At 37.1% G+C, this 21951-nt stretch overlaps 1 protein-coding gene across 5 annotated transcripts in view; it reads right to left on the reverse strand.

Annotated features, from left to right (window-relative positions):
• ADGRB3 (adhesion G protein-coupled receptor B3) overlaps positions 1–21951 on the reverse strand; it is a 727154-nt gene that overhangs the window by 20622 nt on the left and 684581 nt on the right. For all 5 annotated transcript variants that reach the window (XM_047734013.1, XM_047734014.1, XM_047734011.1 and 2 more), the window contains 3 exons: positions 20718–20757; positions 15563–16206; positions 4614–4649 (listed from right to left, as the gene is read on the reverse strand). In XM_047734013.1, coding sequence (XP_047589969.1) covers positions 4614–4649; positions 15563–16206; positions 20718–20757 — 720 coding nt within the window. The remainder of the gene's footprint in view (positions 1–4613; positions 4650–15562; positions 16207–20717; positions 20758–21951) is intronic.

Raw genomic sequence — 21951 nt, forward strand, 5'->3', positions numbered from 1 at the left:
TGGGAAAATATTTGATCTAAAACTAGATCAAATATTTTGGTAAAATATATCTTTGGTAAAATATATCTTTGTAAACAAAGATGAAAAATTTACTTTTCTCCCTACCTGATCCCTCCAGAATTTCAAAAACTGAGGATTTTTTCACATGGCAATATAGTTATTTACATAAATTCAGTGAGAATCTGTTCTCCTTGTAATAACAATTGGAAATATTGGCTACTTTACCAAGGTTCTGGATTATTTTGAGAGAGATGTGCATAGACTCAGATTTGACAGGACAGGTTTTAAGAAATTAACGCTACTGGGACACCTGGGTGGCTCAGTTGGTTAAGCAGCTGCCTTGGCTCAGGTCATGATCCCAGTGTCCTGGGATGGAGTCCCACATCGGGCTCCTTGCTCGGCGGGGAGCCTGCTTCTCCCTCTGCCTGCCATTCTGTCTGCCTGTGCTCGCTCTCTCTCCCTCTCTCTCTGACAAATAAATAAAATCTTTAAAAAAAAGGAAAAAAAAGAAATTAACGCTACTTTAGGGAGCCAATAAAGCCCCTCGGAAAAATAAACTTGGCACCTTGCTTACAAAGTTCTAGCAAAGCAGTCTTTTTTTTTTTTTAATATTTTCTGCTTTTTTGTATTTACTGAATGACTGCAATTCTTTTTTTTTTTTTAATTTTTAAAAGATCTTATTTATTTGTCAGAGAGAGAGCACAAGCAGGCAGAGGCAGAGAGAGAAACAGGCTTCTCACTGAGCAAGGAGCCCAATGTGGGACTCAAACCCAGGACCCTAGAATCATGACCTGAGCCAAAGTCAGCAGCTTAACTGACTGAGCCACCCAAGCATCCCTCTAGCAAAGCAGTCTTAAAAAGAGCTTATATGGCCAATCACTATTCTTGCTACACTTGTGTAAGTACTCAGTCCAAGTTTAAGGCACACAAATTAGTTTTACTGTGATTATCTTTGATAAATATCAGGGTAAGTATAGAGAGAAAAATTATGTTTGAACCCCTCTCTATATTAGATTCTAATCCTGTATTTAACTGTACTAGATCCTGAATTCTTCTGTTTTTCTCAAATATCTGTCTACCACTCTCCAAACTAATATTTCCAATTTTTTCCCATGCTTTTGATTTGGAACAAAGACTGTCCCTGAACCTCTTTGAAAGGAACTATACCAGCTCCTCCTCATTACCCAAATGACAGCCAGACTTCAGGGGTTTGAATTTTGGATGTACATCCCACAGCTAAAGATGGCTGCACCTGACATCCTCTCTTGTACAAACCCTGGAGATTTTTCGATCAATGGAAAAGAAGTAGCAGACATCAAGGCAGACTACTTCCACTCAAGACACCACATCAAGACTTCATACTTTAAACATAAAGGTCTTTCCCTCCTTCTTTCCTTTACCTTGGCATTGGCCTAGAAAAATAAAACCATCACCTGTATATCCCAGGCTGTGGCTAAGGGGGATAAATTCTGGAATTTAAAACATTTTTTATTGTTTTGTCTTTTTTCGGGCTAAGAGAAAAAAAAAACCTAACTGATTCCTGATATCTCATCTATTTATAGCTCATTACTTTCAGGTTTGGGCTTCTCATGTAGGACCATATATACAAACTAGATTTATTTGAGAGAGAGAGAGAGAGAGAGCGCACGAGTGAATGAGAGAGAACAAAAGCAGGAGCAGGGAGAGGAACAAGCAGACCCCACAATGAGCATGGAGCCTGATGTGGGGCTCGTTCTCATAAACCTGAGATCATGACCTGAGACGGGACAAGAACAAGAGTGGGATGCTTAGCCAGGTGCCCCCATAAACTAGATTATTCTGCCTCTCTTGTGTTGTATAATCATTTAAAAATTCTGTGCCTGTTGTCTGTCAAACATCTGCAGAAATAACCTATCCAATAGGGTGATGCTGTCTCAACCTTTCAAGATGATCTCTAATGCTTACACCCTCTTTAAGATATAGTCTTTAAGTGGGAAATGCCTGAGAGTTCTCCTTTCTATCCCTTGTTACTCAAATGTGGCCTTAAATGGTTTCCAATAACCATGCTCTTTCCTTGCACAGTGGGACATGACAACCAGGAAAGGTCCTTCCAGGCACCAACGGACAAAATCACTAAATACAGAAAACCTGACTCTTGATGGGCAATGCTTTCAAGGAATGTTTAAAACAGTACCTCCCAACTTCCCCTTTTCTTTTCCAGGCTTGCATGTCCTGAATTGCAATTCCCAAATTAACTCATTTGCTGCATGATAACCTTTGTTTCTAATTTGTTCAATTTCTGAGGTTGACACTAAATACTAGATCTCTGCTTGGAGCTGAGAATGCAAATCCAGTAAGGAGATAGAAGAGGAATAGAGGGATATCACTATAGTATTTTCTGTATACTTTCCCAAAAGTAAGAACTGATGTTACATCATTTTGACTAGTCAACACTTTGCTCTATTTATTCCTAAATATGCAGTATTTTCTTGGAGATTGGCAACATAAAAGGACTTTTCCCCAGGTATAACATTTGCTGGCCAATGTTTTATGGATGTACAAGTCGAGAGAATATTGTTATTGTGTATAGACTTTGGGGAGTGTCTTTGGCCCAAAGGGAAGATATCTTCAGGAGCCTAGGAGACAAATCTGCTTGTCAGTGGTAAAATGCCTACATTGGCTACTGTGTGGTAAAGCTTATGGGATGGGAATTGGGGGACTAGCAAGTAGTTTGATATAAACGAAATTTATCCAGCCTGATTTAAAGGAGAGGGAGGCAACTCTGACTCTTCTCCAAGGACCATCCACAAAGTACAAATATATCATATTAAAATTTATCATTTAAAGCTGGCAGTAATTTTTCTGAGCACCATCTGTAAGATATCTGCCACATACCTACAGCTGCGCACAGACTCAGGGGAGTGGTACTAAAAAGTTTGTAAAGAAAATGTAATATCTCAAAGTGTCCCCCTGCTCCCAACTCTGTACTTCTAGCAATCATGAGATAACTAGAGTCATTAAAGAGCTAACTACCCAGGCTTGTTGTGTTGCAACATCTTTCCATTACCAGTCAATATTTTGATAACACCACGGTTATATGTTGGGATACTAAGCAGTGGGGGAAAAGCATCTGATTAAGGAATCTGCTACCAGTCTCTATAAAGAACACATGAAAAAGGAATAGTTTTTCTAATGCTCCAAGTGACCCAATATGATTAGATTTCTTTTCAGAGCTTATGATTACATACCTTTGGTTGGTTGCATTGAGACCTAATTTTAGATCTAGGCTTTTACTGTATTTTGTCCCTGATACCTCGTGGATTAATTACCACCTCCTTTTCTTTGTAGTAACACAATTTACTGCTTTTAGGACATAAAAGTAAATACACAATGATCCTCTATTTTTGGGTAATCAAAAGAATAGAAACAAATTATTTGTCCCTTACAAGGCAGTAAAAAGTGAAAAAAAAAAAAAGATTGCCGAATGTTTTTTCTTTGTACCCTAAAACTTAGAATAGAATGAAGTTTTTAATCCCATGCCAGGTTGCTACAACTGAGATGCATCAGTAGGAAATTTTGCCACATAATCATGGAGGTTACTTTATTGTTACTTTGTTTCTTGTACTCTGAAGCTTTACTAAAAAAGGCCAATTCTCCTTAGGATAAAATCAAAGTGTGTTCACCAATGCAGTAAATAAAAAGTTAAGTCTCACTTTTGATACCTGATGTATATTGCTGAGCTACAACATTCATCTACATACACAAAATGATTGATTTAGGAGCTACTAAAAGCTTTCCATAATTTTAGGAATATCAACTAAAATTTTCAAGTTCTACGTAAGCATCAAAACAGTACAAATATGCTAGAGACATTTATAATGTATTATATCCAATTATGTCAGTGGGCTGTGAATCATATCCAATTATCAAGATGCATAAGTGCCTTTTATGTGACACTCAAACATCATTAATTTTGTGCTTAGCATAAGCTGCTCAAATGGTATGATTTCAGTAATTTCTAGCATCGATATTACAACATCAATATAAATTCAATGCAAATTGGAAAATGAACATCTTCATCTTGTTTATATCTGTGAAAAGGCATTTAAAAACACAGGAGCACACTGAACCAACACTTGCTATTGGAAAAAAGAATCTGGAATGTATCACAGAGAACCTAAATAATAGGAATCAGTACACAAGGCAATTCCAGAAAAAGTCTAGCTAACCTGCCAAAGTATTCTCAGAGGCTCTCTTTTCAGGTAGTTACTGAAGTAAAACCAATATAATCGCTGTAAATGTGAGAAATGAACAAAACAACATTCTTACCTCACAACAAACTGGATTGATCAAATTCAGTCCTTACCACAAATTGCCCATTTGTCTTAGTATTTATAAAATGGATTCCTTGTTTGGAATATCTCAGTTTAGCATACATCTAAGTCAATTAGAAGTTAAAATGTTTTTCTACAAGTAGTTTTACAGTATGAACTCTAATAAAAAATGTTTGACTTCTCATTTAATTTTTTAAAAAGTAGAGCTCCTACATACTGCAGAGTAATATGTTTAAGTAATTATATGTCAATCTCGAATTCAAGCAATTAAAATTATTTTAAAAATCCATAGAAACTTACCTCAAAGTCAAGGTCTGAATATCGTGATTTTCTTCTCTGTAAGATTTTTTTAAAAAGAAGAAAAACCAATATAAAGTTATGTTTAGTCATTCAAATAGAATGAAAATTATTTTCAATAAAATGTCCTGCGCATATTTGTATTACAAGTTTTCCTTCACAGAAGAGTATGTTGAAATTTTTATGATTTCATCTCTTTCATCCAAATGATTTCATTCTTATTTTGAACTTCCTTTAAAATGGAAGAATATAAAAATACAGAGTACTTCTCATCTTGACCTCTTAACTTTAATTTTTCAGTAGGAATTTTTCACACAAAACATTCAATCTTGAAGGAGACTTTACATCTGTTATAGGAAAGCTATGTTTTTTTACTTTAGAGACACAAAGGATTAAAAGCTATGTACAAAAAAATCATCTAGTCATCTCAAGACTTCTAGCAGCCTATCTCCAGGCTTCATTTCTACCAAAATCTCTCTGGCCCTCTGAGTCCTAAAGTTCTGTATGTCTCAACCACAGATTTTTTGGTATTTGACAATTCTCCATGATAGGAAAGTCCTAACTGCTAGTTCTTAGAAGCAGAAGTATTCTAATTTAATAAAAAAATAATGATGATTGTCCAACCCTAGAGAAACATAAGTGTAGATGTCAATATCTCAGTGTTCCTCTATGCCTCTGACTCTGTTAAGCAGCTCCTAATTCTAGTTATAGATCAACATATAATAAAATAGGCAATAAACCTGATAAAATCAGGAAATATTACTTAAATGAAATTAAAGTGACTCTGAATATTAGTGTAGGAAAGGTACACTTAGCATATGCTCAGAGGGATTTGATATTGAAGGAGATATCTGGTAAATGTAGAAAGGATCTTCCAAATTTTTAGAGAACAAAAGCAAGTTTCCAATATGAGGCTTGTTTTTGTTTGTTTTTTTTTAATTTGGATTTTTTGGGAGGAAGTGGGAGTGAAACAAAAAATAAATATTAAAAACAAGTAATATTTAGGTAGTTGAATATCATGTAAACCTTTAGACAAACTTTTTAAAATTTTTCTTTCTCTTCTATCCCAATACTTACCTTAATTTCAAAAACCTATCAGGGAATCCTACCCATGATAGTTGATTCTTGTAACTGCTAAATAGCAGAGAGAGACAGGCACTAACATAGTTTATTGAAAAACCTGTCTACATTTTTGCAGCTAGAGTTACAACATCACTGTAGAACCAGAGCGTCCCTATGTAACCAACTCCCCCAAGCATGCTTTACTAGACAGAAGGGGATATACTAAAAGAAAGATTTTGTTTAAAAAAAAAAAAAAAAGCCTAAAAGTTTTGAAATTATTTGATTTTGGTGGAGTTGGATTATAGAACCCAGGTTTCAAGTATGATGATGGAGAGCACTAGGAAGGAGATGGCTTTATTAAATGCAAATGGCACACTGATGTCACTTAGGTTTTTGTCTCCAGCATCACTGTAGCCTAGCTGTGGTGACATCCCAGAAGGAGAAAAATGTGTAGGAAAGTGTTTAACCCAGGCCTCCTTTGCCATCTCCTGCCACTATTGTTCACTAACAATGTTGTATAGAAAAAAAAAAAAAAAGAAGAAAAAGAAAAAAAAGCAGGCTCCAATGTAGCACATCACACTTTGCTGCTGTATGCTAGACTGAATGTCAGTGTTTCCATTCTGCTCTTGAATGCTTTGCCTTCTTGGCACTGTGACTCAGCAGGACGTTTTTGTAACTATACATTAAGCAAAATTCTTTCCTTAATACAGCAAAATGCAAACATGGGAACAGTTTTAAGCCGTTATTATAGAACATTAATCATGAGCTCTGCGTTCCACTTGAAAATTAAATGGTGAGATCCTATGGAAAAGGGTCCGCTAGCCAGCAAGTAAGAGGCCCTTCTACTGCACGCACTAAGGGGTTCTCTGTTGCCAACGGTCATAACAACTGTACCTTGCTCTGTTTCTGGATGCAAAGCTGTGTAGCCTAAGAACTGGAAATGCTGATAGACACATGTTACCACAGGCCCCATATTTTAGGAACAAGAACAAGAGATGGGAACCTAGAAGAACACTGGAAAGAGATTCTTCTTCTGACAGCTAATGTCACCTATGCACCTATGTTGATATAAAATATGAAAAAGAAAATGGATATATTTTTATAAATACATTTCTCTCTTTTTTAAAAAAAGATTTTATTTATTTATTTGACAGACAGAAATCACAAGTAGGCAGAGAGGCAGGCAGAGGGAGAGGAAGGGAAGCAGGCTCCCCGCCGAGCAGAGAGCCTGATGCGGGGCTCAATCCCAGGACCCTGGGATCATGATCTGAGCCAAAGGCAGAGGCTTTAACCCACGAGTCACCCAGGCAAACCCCATTTCTCTGTTTTCTATCTAATTTTGTGAAAATTAAATTATAACATAAAGGTATATCATAACCAGCAGCCTTAAAGGATTAGAACAAGAAATAAACAAATGAAGCACACAGATTTCAATCAAAACAGCTTAAAGATGGTGGTGGTGGGGATAAGCAGTGAAGACTTAAAAATTAGAGAATCGTATAAGTGTGGCAGATTTTCAGAGCCCCTGGGAGGTTAAAATTTGTGTCCTATTATTCATATCCCCACAATACTGACCAAGTGTACCAACCTTTCATAGTTTATAAAGTGCTTTCACATTTGCTACCTGCCCTGTGGGATGGTCAGGAAAGTATCATTTTTTAATATCTATTCTATGAATTAGGGACACTGAGGACCAGTGTAGTTAAAATGACTTGTCCACTTAAAACTGGGTAGTAAGCAAATGAGCTGGGATTCACACTCAGGTCTTCTGACTCTAAACCCTGGGTTTTATCCACGGTCTCTCACTACTTGCTCAGGGGTAGAAGAGGTAATATTTTGTAGCTAAGATGCCTGTGATAATTTGTTGATGGTTACTAGAACTCAGCAAGAGTAACAATGGAGGACCCAGTCAATCCAAGGCTGACAGCAGTGGGACTGAGATGTTTTCTAGCCATAAAGTAAGTTCAAGCAGATTAACTTTTACTTGTCAATTATATTTAAAAGATAAAAAAAAAAAAAGCATTCAACATGTTACTTCTTGAGAGAAAATCTAATGGCAATATAAAAGAATTGTGTCAACTACAATAACGTAAAAACCATTCGAACATGGGATACTTTATAAGCAATCATACAATAACACGTAATAGCTGACCTCCACCTCCATGATGTGCCTCCCATTGCAAAATCTAGTTTATCTTAAAGAGGATATCTGGCACTGGGAAACCATGTTGTCACAAGAACCAGAGTGTTCAGTTCTGTAATCCTTGGTATACATTCAATAAGTTGGAAAGTCTTTCAAAAAGTACTCAAGTTCATGGCAACGGTGACTGACTGACATGTTTATTCAAATGTCCCTCTGAGTTTGCTTGGAAGTTATTGTAAGGTACAAAAGTGGTTAGAAAAAGTGGTTATACATTTTAAAAATGAAAATCTAGGGGCGCCTGGGTGGCTCAGTGGGTCAAGCCTCTGCCTTCAGCTCAGGTCATGATCTCGGGGTCCTGGGATCGAGCCCCGCATCAGGCGCTCTGCTCAGCGGGGAGCCTGCCTCTCCCTCTCTCTCTGCCTGCCTCTCTGCCTACTTGTGATCTCTGTCAAATAAATAAAATAAAATCTTAAAAAAAAAGAGTTAAAAAAATAAAAATAAAAAAATGAAAATCTATTAATAAAAGTGATCAAGTCATAACAATTTTTCTGATAAAGTTGACAACTGAAGGACTGCTGCATATAAATTTAAAATAAGCCAGGGTGGTGTTAAATACTTTATGAAGACACAGATTCCCTCTGTCTCTGTTTCCTCAACTTCTCAAATAACTTAATACAAAGGATCTTTTTTGTCATAGTAGGGGATACAAAAATCTCTTCAGGTCTTCTATGTGGTTTCCTTTTCCTAATTTTCCACTTAGAACGCATTGTAATTTGTATTCTATCCTTAACACTTCATTCAAATTCTTCTTGTTAAAGTCTCTGATGAGCTCCATCTGGTCAATTTCCAAGGTCAACTTTCTGTCCTTAGCTTGCTGGACTCTCAGAAGCTTTTGAAATTTAACCACTTCCCCAATAAAACACATGATCTTAGCTTTTCCTTTTCCTCTTCCTATTTGCTGTAGCTCATTCTCAAGTGTGCTTTGCTGGCTCTCCCTTATCTCACTATCTTCTAAGTGTTGAGTTCCTGAATTCTCTTTTTTTCTCACCTTCTCTCCTAGAAGATAGCCTTCATCCCATGGTGGTAAATACCACTTTTAAGTTCCACTCTTTTCTTCTTCATGTCTTTCCCATCCAGAAAGTGTCAGATATCTAGTTGGTCCAGTTAGAGGCTTAGGAGTCACCTTTCATTTTCCCCATCTCTCACGCTGCATATCAAATTCACCAGCAACTGGTGTCTGTTCCACCTCTGAAATCTCTCTTGATCCGTCCACTCTTCTCCATCTTCACTATCATGTCTGTGGTCAAAGGCATTCTCCTGTCCTGTCTGGATAACTTCAGTAGCTCCCTAACTGTCCTCCAGCTTTCTGCTCTATCTCCTCTCCTAATACCACTGAATCCTAATCTTTCCCTCCAAACCATGGATAGATGGATGGATGGATGGATGGATAGATGGAGAAATCATGCCCATCTTTCACTTAACATTCCTTGTTTGCTTCAATTGTTTTACAAGGCTCTCCAAAATCTGGCTTTTTTTCTTCCTATGCCAATGACATCTTAAGGAGCTCACCCGCTGTTACACAGGACTTCGAATCCTGTGAAAAGTATTCCGAACTCCTTCCTATCTCTGTATTACAGTTTCTTTTGCCTAAAACATCCCCTCAACCTCCAGACAGAGCCTCATAAGCCATATTCCTTCTTAACTTCACTCCATACAGCACTTTGGGAGTCGTCGACCCCCTTATCAAGTCTCTCCCTCACATTCCATGGTCCTGACCCAGCCTAGTACACTCTTACAGATTGTTCATTTGTTACCAGTTAATTATTTCTCTCTTCCATACGGTTTATTCACCACAGGGATAGGATCCACATCTCTTGATCACATTTATATCCCTAGCATCTACCAAAGGGACTGGCCCAATAATTCACAAAATTATTGATGAATAATTGGAGGAGGTACACGATGGCAGCTAAACAAGTCCAAAATGTGACTCATTTCTTTTGTTTTGTTGCTGTTTTTCTCATTCTTTGGGAGAATATGGAAAAGCAGGCAGACTAAATACACAAAGAAAACCATTATGAATGGATTAACTGACAGCCAATTAAAAGACAATTGAGGGGAATGCAGGCTTATCACTAATGGAAGGGAAAAAAGTTCAGGATGATTTAAGAGTAAAAAAGCACAAGAGTATGAGGCCACACAGAGGAATACTTAGCAAGTATAGGCACTGAGGCATCTCTCCATATCTAAATCCTCTAGAATAATGAATGGTTTCTCAGAGGGAATAATTCATTGTTTGTGTCACTTCAAATTAAACTGGACCAGACACTAGAAAATTCACTGCAAGGAATAAATTGCAGTGATTAATAAATGGCAATATGACTGCTATTAAAAGTTTTATTATGGAGTGAGCCATGAACATACTCAAGGAGAAATCTTTGATACCAAATCCATTCAAAATATCTGTGAAAATAAAACCTGAGGATAATTAATTTTGAAAAATGACGTTTATTTCAGCTAATTTTGTTTGCATGCCTTCATAAAAGACAAAATTCCCTAACCTAGGAGCAAAAAAAAAAAACAGTTAAGAAGGGAGCATCTGGGTGGCTCAGTCGTTAAGCTTCTGCTTGGGTCATGATTCCCGAGTCCTGGGATTGAGCCCCACATCAGGGTCCCTGCTCCCCAGGAAGCCTGCTTCTCCCTCTCCCGCTTCCCCAGCTTGTGTTCCTTCTCTCTCTGTCAAATAAGTAAATAAAATCTTAACCCCCCCCCCACACACACACACAGTAAAGAAGGGCAAGCCTTCCTTTCAGCACAGCTTTGTGAGAAAAAAAATGTAAAAAAAGAAAAAGTATCTTCTGTTCAAAGGTCAGTTTTATAATGGTATCTGTTAGTGACAGTCTCCCAGCTCCCAAGTGAGGCCGTAATATTTTGTCTAAAGCCGTAAATATTGATTTAATATAGCATTCAAGCTTCTTCACAGAAATTCGAGATATAATGGTAATGAAATAATAACACAACCTTACATCTGAAATGCTTCTTACAAGTTTCAAAGGGTTTGCGCATCATTATCTAATTTGATCCTCACAAGAGCTTTATGGGAGGCAACTGTAATGTGACATTATAGCTAACATGTTTTACCTTTAAAACCCATTATGGTGAGAGCTCTGTAATTCATGTCCAGAAAACTGGAGTATAAAAAGGGAGCCTAGAATGGCATTCCTTTCTACCCATTTATAAATTGAGGGAGACTTAACTGACAATGTTTTCAGATATATTGTTAAGTTTATACCGAAATGGTCAGAAAACCTGGAGTAGCAGAACTTTCTGGTCTTGATAAAATCGTGTTGTAATCTAACTCTGATTACTCATTAAGGGTTTCCTCAGGAATAAGAAAAATTAAGACACAATTTGTCAGGAGAATAAGAGGAACCACTCATGTATTTACATCTGAGCAAAGTGTTTCATAAGAATTCTAGTGATAGTGGAGCTGAGAAGCTACACATACAGGATCACGAGGTAACCCAGAGGTTAGCCAAAGTGAGTATGCCTCCAGGCTGGACAAAAGGAGATGGCACTGTCAACTAGGCTTAGGGGCTGAGGCCCCTGGCCAAAGCCAGAAACGTTAAGAAACTGTATCTAAAGCACAAGATGGTGTCCAAAGCAGAATGGATGGGAAAGGCAGAAATATCCCGGGATTCTCCCTTCTGCCCACCTCCAATCTCTCCCCGGCGCCCCCTCGTGGCCAATCTCTCCCAGCCAGAAGCCCCGGAACCTGCACGGGCCCTCAGTGACACTGGTGAAAACGGTGCAGAATGGACCGTGTGCCAAACAGGCCCAGGACATACATACAAACTGGGAAGATTTCTGAGTAAGGAAGTCTTTATTATTTAAATCTAACAGCTACAGGCTGTGGAATAAATACTACTGTTCCAAAGATTCAAAGTAAATTCTGACCAATCTTACAATGACATTATCTAGAATCTTTAAAAAAATAAATAGAACCACAATCCAAAATTTAGACTATGTTTCATAGGCCTCAAAATGGCTTAAGAACTATATGATACCTTAATCTTTTCCCCATGTGCTCCATAGCATGTAGTGGTTACTTGCTTTATATAAACACCGAATATCAACACATTCTTTTTATTAATTGAAGGTGAATGACTTGAGTGCTGGAGACAGTTTCATTTTTCTTTTTTTTTTAATTGTTTTAAACACATTTATTTGTTTATTTTAGAGGGGGCAGAAGGAGAGGGAGAGGGAATCCCAAGCAGACACTCTGCCGAGCACGGAGCCCAATGTGAGGTTCGATCTCATGACCCCAAGATCGTGACCTGGGCCAAAATCAAGATTCAGACCCTTAAATGACTGAGCCACCCAGACAGCCCTGACAGTTTTATTCTTCTTGACCTTAAACTGCTTAGAGGACATCGAGGGCTGGAGCCAAGGTGAGGATTTCTATCATATTAAAATTGCAATTATCCCATAGTTGTGGGAACTAAATCTTTCAGAAACTAAAATTCTCAGAATTGCTCATCAAGCCCATTCTGAGAATGGATACAGTTTGGAAGATGGAAGATAACACATTATAAGAAAAAAGAAGGTACTATGAGGCAGGGAGACAATCTGGATAAGCTTTTACACCAAGAAACTTCCTGAATTCATCAAACTTTTTTATACTCAGGAATTGGGAGTTAAACAAATTCCCCTGTAGGCTAGTGCCTTTTCGGCTGGCACTGCCTTCAGGGTTGGGGGGCCTCCGTCCTTTTTTTGTTGCCTCCTGCTTATTTGAATAAACACTTCTACACACTCACCCACTCTGGCTTTCATTTTCTTCCCCTTAAATCGTGTTTCTCCCTGCCTTCTCTTCTCCTTACACATACTACATTCTGTGCTACAACTGGTGGCTTTCATCTTCTCCTCCTTCTTCCCCCAACCCCTCTTCCCACCATGGCAGTTTGTGAATATCCATTCCTCTGGAGGAAACTTCCTGAAATCACATGAACATCATTTTTATAATATTCTTGAAAGGACCCTAAGGCACCTGGCGGTCCTCTGCTGCTGCAGCTTCCCGGGCTGGGAGTTCCCGTGGCTGTGATCATCCTTGTCACTCGGAACAGGAGACAACTCAAACTGATCCATGGTTTGGGCCTCATGTCATCTATATATTCACCCACTTGCATCTTCACATTGTCTTCTAAAAGACTCCAGGTACCTCCTGGTTACCGTTGATCCCCTCTTTACGGAGGTAGTCATCTTCTGGTTCTTTCTCTAATGTCAGGATATCATCTTCCTCAGTGGTTGGCCCTGCAGATACAGTCTAGCAGAGCTGATAACTCAACCTGACAATGCACCGCTCTGCTCATCAGGAAAGCTGCACGACCAGCTTTATCTTCATGGGCCAAGGTCCTATCTCCAAAATCTTCTAGCTGTGTATACCTAAACTTTACTCCTGTCATGTCTTTATTCACCGTAAGACCACGTGTCTGTCAAGGGTTAAAACAAACTTTAAATTGCTCTCCTGCTAATGTCCAGACACATTACTGTCACTTTTAGACAGCACAAAATTGATCAGGACAGAAAGATTCTTTTCCTAGATGTGCTATGCACCTGCTCTGTAACCTTGAATAAATGACTTTACTTCATGGATTATAACAACTTATCCATTGCACAGAGGTGTTGTGAAGATTAATTAATTCATGTTTTTAAGGTGATTTGAGGATTGCTAATGAAAGATGCTATATAAATGCTAATTTTTATTATTCATTCCCACATCTATATATTCTCTTTCAGCTGTCTCCTAAAATGGTCACCATAAGCAATTACTATTAAACTCTTTCAAAGAATGAAAATGAGGAAGTGAATTTTCATTTTGAATCCTGAATTTTCTTCCTTTATAAGATGTAAGCCTTATGATCTCTAAGTCATTTAAATGCAGATCTCTTGGCTGAATCACAGTTACATATGATGCTTACACTTAATAATAAGGATATGGAGATTTGGAAAAATTACAAACTGAACAGAGCAACACTTGGAAATTTAGTCTATTGTTCAAGCACACATGACCTGTACAACATTAAACCCAGAGACGTTTTTAGGCTTTTAGACGTAAAGCATTTTTATAATAAGGTATTTTAATGCAATTCCATTCTAACCCCTTGAGCACATTTTAAAGAGCCCCTTTATAGAAAGGACTCATATGGTCATTATGATTTTCAAGTAGTACATCAGAATTATGATTACTTATATTATTACATGCACACTCACTGAAAATCCTTTTGAAATGTGATTTTGCATACATATTTGGTAGTTTGTGCTTATGTGATTGTACTGGAGGTGACCTCCTAGTCTCTGGGATACACAAGAGAAATAGTAGCGAGTCTGCTAATTCAGAAGGACAGACCACTTTTGTCCCACGGTCATGGGAGTTCCTGTCCCTCTACAGTTAACTTGGCCTCACTGCCCCTATGCTTTTGGTTGTAAGGGATGATCCTTTTCAGAAACCCTAGTCTGTTTAAGATTGATCTAGAATCTAGGAGTTTACTCTAGGTCCCATCCACTTTTCCATTTTCCCCATCTAGATGTTCCTTGATCCAGCTGCGAAAAAAAATCTCAAAATCGCACCACTCATCAAGTTACTCTAGTCTCACAGGATCTCTTTTCCTGTTGACCTAGCAGAAGGAATGGCTTTGTGGGGAGAAGGGAGGGACAATTATCTCTCTGCACTTCTGAACACAAGAACATATGATGATCAGCATATTTCTGATGAAAAGGGTAAGTGACAAGTTATAGTGTCTTTCTCTTAGTGGTATCTTATGAAATGACCTATCATCTTAAAAACAATTGGCAATACAAGCAAAAGAGTACATATATTGCATTGTATACTAAAATATGTAATACATCAGCAGTAGGTTTATAGCAAAATTTCAAGGTACGAGATAAAAAGTCACAGATAAAACAGTAACATGGTTCATATGAACAAAAAAAAAGACACGTTCCTTAGGTCTTACTTGATTAATTGTAATATAAGATGAATGATATTGGTAACAGTTGATTACTCTGTATTTCATTTTATGAGTTGCAAAGAAGCTGAGGAGAATTTGCTTTTATAGAAAAGCCATGTGGTTGGACCTCAGAGTCCTGATTCTTAATCTGATTAATGTACATCCCTCCTGAGAGCTCACAATTTAAGATAAAAAATTTTAGTGGTCATCATTCTACAAGAGTGGAGAGCAAAACACTTACTCTGAAAGATATCGATCTAACATAAAAATAGAGTTTATAATCAGTGTAATGGAAGACTCCAAAGAAACATTCCATTTTTATTTTTAATGGATGCCCTCACACAGAAATTCCAGATTTTGGTTTAAGTTTGTAATGCCATCCATGAACTACTTTCACCACCAAAAGGATCTCTGGTACCTGAGAAACATCAGGAAGATTTTCTATTTTTTCCTTTATGAGTGCTCTACTTGTTTTCCATTATGAAAGAATTTTGATTCATATCCTTTTAAATATAGAGGGCTCCCCTTTCAAAACATGATCTTGAGAAAGAGCATTCTGAGTACTACTGGGAAAAAAAAAATATGTCTAGAATCTTAACCCCAACATGCCAAAAATTTTTGTATGGTACATAACTGGAAAAGGTAATATGACACTTCTCCCTCAATCCAGTGTCATATGAATCAATTTCTCAAATATCAAATATTTCAAGTATCAAGGAAAGGCTTATTCCATTGCTTACCTCTAATGAACTCATTGATATCGTTGACCCAGTTTCACTTCTTGATAGTCCTGCATTATCATCCAACTCAGAGGCCATGAAATTCTTCACAGCTGTGCGAGGCTCAAAGGGCAAATTCTGCATGTGTTCCTGGGGTGCAAGGTGTTGATCTAAGTTCATACTGAACTGGTCCATTACAGGGGGATTCATGTTGAATTCGGGATTCACTTTGTAGTGCAATAACCTTTCATGTGGCAAGGTTTCCATGCCAATATTCATCTTGCTTTCCTCTTTCATTGATGGCTGAGTATTTACAGAACTTCTGGGCATCACGATATAGTCACTTTCCATCATTCTTTCTTGAGGATGGACCATGTCCATATCTGCTCCTCTCAAATTGTCATCTGTACATAAGTACACAGTTCTTCGCAATTCACTGTTCTCTTTTTTCAAACACTGATTGCCCAGCTCATTCATACTCATGGGCATGTGCATACCCGTGGGTTGCTGGATAATGACTTTGGAAATGACGTTTCCAGGCAGTGTGGAATAGCTTAGCCCTTCAGGGTTTGTTCCCTTTTCTTCTTCGTCATCGTTGAGAGAAATCCTAGAGAGCGTTCCTGTTATTGTTGCCGCTCGGCAAGGACCAATATCCTTATGAAGAACTGTAAATTAGGAAACAAAAATTCACAGGAGAGAATTAGTGAGTTTTTAGCTTTTCGTTACTGCAGTCTGCCATCGCTCTAGGAAACAATAGCTTTAATCAAATTAAAAAATAATATTTAAAAAATTACATATCTATTGCTTGTGGATAGTCCAGATTACTCAATCACTCTTTATTGATTCTGATATGCTTTTATAGATCTCCAGCAGTCCACAGCTAAACACATCTGGAAGTTGATTAATGGACTTGCAAAAATCTCCATACCCTATTCTTAAACAACGCTGCATAGCTTTTCAGGGGAAAGGCAGACACCAGAGAAGTTTCTCCACCAGTCTTTTGTAAAGAGATTTATGAAATCATGGATATATTCGCATAAATTTGACTTTTTCTCAAAGGCTCTTCCCCTAAGGAATTCTACAAGTTCTATTCATTAAAATACTTCTTGAAAGAGGTAATCAATGAGAATTTCATCATACTACATTAGAAATTCCTCCAAAATTATGCACGTTGAAAATTAATGAGCATTTATCTATGAAGTCCATATGGTCAAGGTAGATACAGAGTTCAAAAGTTTTTATCATCTTCAGTTCCATGTGGAGAAAAAAAAGAATTTCTTCACAAGATCAATCCATATGCTTGAATGCCCTTGGGCTGGGGGTGGGGGGAGGGTGTTAAAATTGCTACTGACTTTAAGCAGGAAAAAACCATATGAGCCTCTGAAAACTCAGTTTAATTTTAAGCCTTAGAAATAATGACTTAGAAAAATGGAAAATTCAGGATGACTTGTAGTAAGAGAGGGGGAAGAAATGAAAACATAAACCAAACCAAACCAAAACAAACCAATGAAAGAATTCAGAATTTTTAATTAAAATATATTTTATCATTTTTCTCCTGTCTCTATCTAAGAAGAAAGTCACATGCTATGGGTAATAGCAGCAGAATGACTTGAGGCATGCCTAGTTGTAAACAGATGTCAGTTTTGAGGTAGGAAGGAAGGAAATTCTGAAAAATATTCTTGGTAATTTTGGTATTGAAAACATACAGAAGAGCACTGTAGGTTGGCTCAATGTGTGCACTTAATATTGTTCTACCTACAAGGCAGAGCAATTGTCACTGAAAATTTCATTAGGCAGAGATGACTGTAAAATATTTGGTTCATTGTTTCCTCATGAAAAGTTGCAGATATATTGAAACTTACCCATTTTTATCCAATTTTCAAATAGCACCATAATGATTATTCATTAAAGCAGAGGTTAAAAACCAGAAGATTACGTCTTTCCTAACTACAAAGAAGAGAAGCCTTCAAAATTATTTCAAAACATGCATCATTCAAAAAAAACCACATCATTCATGGAATATCTTTTATCTTTAGAGATACTGTACTTAATTATTGTACTAGGTCTCTTTATTTCAGACACTAAAAATCACATTAAGTCTATATCTACATATAAATTTTTATTAATCCACAATTGGTTGTAAGTTTTTGTATTTATTATACAAAAAAGTAGAATAATTCAGTTTAAAAAAGTTACTTCCCAACCTCAGATCAGTAATGAACTGTGGTTGCCAGGAAAAATTTACATAAAAACATTAAGGAGCAAAGTATGTTAAATTAATAGACTTAATGACACTTTAAATAAAATACTTTAAAAAATCTCCAAATTCAGGGAAGAATATTTTTAATCTTTAACTGCATGTAAAAACTAATCCAAAATTTATAGCAGTACAATTTAAAGGCAAGTTATGGGAACTGGTCGGCATATATAGCTTTACACTTTTATGAACGTATTAGAAACTATAAAGGAAAGTTTTGTATAGAATATTGATTTTATAATCTGTATTTGTGCAAAATTCATTTAGCTGTGTATCAATTAATATGATTTGTAGTTATAGTTCCCATATTTTTATGACATGACACAGCCATCTTTACTGAAAAATTGTGTATCTTAAATATTTGAGGAAAGACAGTTCTTATGAAGTAGTGTCTACTCCATATGAGAGATATTTCTGCCTCTTAGACTTGCTTAAAATGGATATCCAAATTTCAAATGGAAAACTAAACAAATGCATACCACCTACACATTACAAACATGATGTTAAAGGGATGGGACTTTTACGAGAAATTAATTAAGTTGTAAAAGGCAAAACATACATACAGCACAGCAAAACAAAAAGCACATCAGTATTTTGCATAATCAGATATGTATTCCACCCTTTGGGAAAGTGAATTTCAACAAAATTTAGAGGAAGTTTACTTGGAGTCCATGAATTGAAACTTTAAAACTGAACTGAACAGGAACCTCTAAGGGAAAATTTGAGGCAAATTCCTGATGAGCTCAGTTAAAAGGGGCACAGACAAAAAGAAAAAAGAAAATTACAAGAATATTTTTTCAACAAAATAACGGTTCAGGAACACTAAATCCCAGAATGCCACGAAGTCTGGGGAAAAAGGGTAACTTAACAAGAGAGCAGGATGAATACTGACAGATGAGACCACAGCTTGGGGAGGATGGTCCAGTACAGCGGTTTTCCGACATCAGCATGCATTAGAGTACCGGGACAGCTGGCAAGAACACGGATAACTGTACCCCGCCCCACAGTAGATCTGGGGTAGGGCCTGAAAGTGCACACTTCGAATAGGTTCCCAGGTGATGCTAACAAGGTTGGTCTGAATAAAACTACTTTGTTCCTCTCCTGGTTCTCTATCAAGGACAACTATAAAGAGTATACCAGAAAAGGCTGAAAGGAAGCTAAACTAAATGTTGGAAAATAGGAATTAAATGAATAACTAATTATTTTAAAGAAACTCAGGCATCTGGAACCCAGACAGATCACGTCCATCTTAGAACGCAGATTTGAACCTAGCACAAGAGCCAGTGATCTTTGAGAAATTATTGAGAGCAGACAGAGCAAGGGAAAATGTTTTATCAGTTGTCCAAAAACAGAAATGGCAGACTTTGGAAACCAAACACTAATGAGGCTGTTTCTTAGCAATATTTTGTTAGATATTCAATAAGAAAGAGTGATTCCTAATCTCCTACCCCCAGACCCAATGTGGGTTGCCAAGTTATGATAGCTATTCTACTGCTCTGCTATGACCATACTCTACACAGAGTATTTTCACTGAATTCAGAAATGAGACTATGAACTTAGTCTCTCATGTTCTTGTGATTATGACAACTCTATGATCTTACAACCTGCAAAGATGTTTCATGGTTATGAGGTCAATCTGAAAAGTATACTTAAAGGGTAGTGGGAGGTGCCCTACTGAACACAGCAGGGTTCTACACCCATTCTCTTCCCATCCAATTCCCTGATTGACAGTTTGAATAAATTATTTAGAAGGTATTCTCATCAACCTTTCAATGGCCAAAAAATTTCAAATGGATAGAATGCTAACCTAAAACTAGCAAAATAGCAAACAGAGATAAATGCAAGGCCAGATTTTTCTTCAAGGAAAAAACCCAGAACTTCTACCTCATCCTCTACTGGTAAAGTCCTGACAACTACAAGAAGTCTTGACAAGTTGACAGTAGTAACAGTACCAGTTGTTATTAAATGAAATGCAAATGTAGATAACATTAATATAAGTAAAGAGCCAAGTGTGAGAAATGCTGAATAAGTGTGTACATTTGGGCACCATAATTTAAAATCTACTGACAGACTGGAGGCTCCATGGGCACCATGCCTGCCCGGGAGGATACTATGAGCAATGAATGAGGAACCATGGTTGGTTTAATCGGGAGAAAAAGGGCTTGGACTGGACTAAATGGGATTTGCTTCCAAACATCTGGATATTTGGATAAAGTAGACAGCCACTCTGATTTTAGAAGGCAGCACTAAAGTCAATGAATACAACGTAAAATAAGCTATATTATTATATCTCAATATACAGAAACATTTGCAACAACTGGAATTATCCAAAAAATGGAACATGTAATTTCCTTTGAAACTCTTGAGTCATCGGCTCCTGGTGAAAATTTCGCCCCAGGCTGAGGATAACCATAAGGGACACCATCCATGGGACCCTAGCTCTCTAAAACAGAGAGCACTGCACGGTTTCTTCTGGGCTCTGCTAAGTAGGTAGCAATGGCAACAGCTAGGATACACACACACACACACACACACACACACAATGTATTTCATCCTGGCAACAACCCATAGTCCACAGATGATGAAAGTGAGGCACACAGAGGCCAAACTCACTGGCCTTACCCCTGACAACCAGGGAGCAGTGGAATGGAAGTCTTATGTCTCCAAGTCCGTGCTTTCCCTTTGTCACTGTGCTTCCTACGAGCATTCTTCATTTCTCTGTCAATCCTCATTCTCCCTTCAGCCCTCATCCCTCCCCCTCTACCACGTTCTGCTGTTACAATGCTTTCCTTTTGAAAGATTCTATTTATTCATCCACATGAATATGTGATGTGTAAACTGTGGCATTTTCATTAAAATCAAAATCATAAAAGTGATTTCACTTCCCTCATGATATTTTCAAAATCCAAATATTCTTACCTGATCGACAAGCAATGTCTACATCCTTTTCGAAGTCTGTCTGTAACAACAAATCATAAGGCATAGAATCAACCTTTAATGAAGACCTCGAGTGACTTTTACTAACTAGATTAAAGTTTACAGATACCTGACTAGGCAGTACTAGATTATTGTTCTGTGCAAAAGAAGTTTCTTGAGGAATAATCAAATTGTTTTCAAGCCTGTTTCTTAGAGACCAAATGTTGAATTAAAGCATACAATTTTAATAAAGCAATACACTACCCACTGTCATCTTCAGTCAGGAGACTGACACCGTCTATAAAAGGATAGAGCTTCAAGATAATTTCTTAAACCACAAAAAAAAATAATGTGTATTATTATGAACATAGTTAAATAAATGTCTTTGTTTTTTATAAAGTATTCACTTTGAGTATATTATTTACAATGTAGTATCATATAATATAGCTTTGTCAAACCTTTAATAGTCAAACTAGGCTCTTCTTATGATCCATTTTCATTCAAATTGACAAAAGCCTTTGAGATTTAGGAATTAAAATTGAAAATTGAATAATACTAATCTGGTCTAGAACTTGCTAGAGTTCACTTTCATCCCTATATTACCCCCAAACAGATCAGCTAATTTTTTTAAATGACAAAATTAAATTAGCCTGTCTTAATTAAATTCTTCTAGTCATATACTGGAAGATATTATTTAGAATTTTTAAAATTTATTTTAATATTTTAAATTAGAAATTTCAGTATTTATCTATTTATTTTAATACAGAATTGGTAATTCCTTCCCAAGCCTTAGTTATTAGTATATCCTTTCGACTATTTTATGTTGTGTAATCCAAAAAAACTCATAATAAATTGAATATATGATAAAAGAAGTCTCTATTTAAGCCCTATTTTTAATGAGTCATAGTTTACATCTTATCTCATTTCTAAAAGACATCAAAGTGCTTTTGCCTATGGGACCCCTTAATCTCAGCAGTCCAGCTCCTGTACAGTGACTGACCTTTAATTGGAATTGTGGCCACACCCTTCTGCCTTAGGGCAGTGGTTCTAATCTGAGGCTGCATATTGGAACCGCCAATACCTGGGGTTCCCACCCCAGACATTCTGATTTCACTGGTCTGGAGTGTAGATTCTAACGCATAGACAAGGCTAAGAACCACTGCTTTATGACCAGAAGTGTAGGTCCATAGTGTTCTGGTCTGTAAACAAACATGTTCCTGTGGACAAACTGTTATCC

Source organism: Lutra lutra, chromosome 6 (genome assembly GCF_902655055.1).
Source record: "Lutra lutra chromosome 6, mLutLut1.2, whole genome shotgun sequence".
Lineage (NCBI taxonomy): Eukaryota > Metazoa > Chordata > Mammalia > Carnivora > Mustelidae > Lutra > Lutra lutra.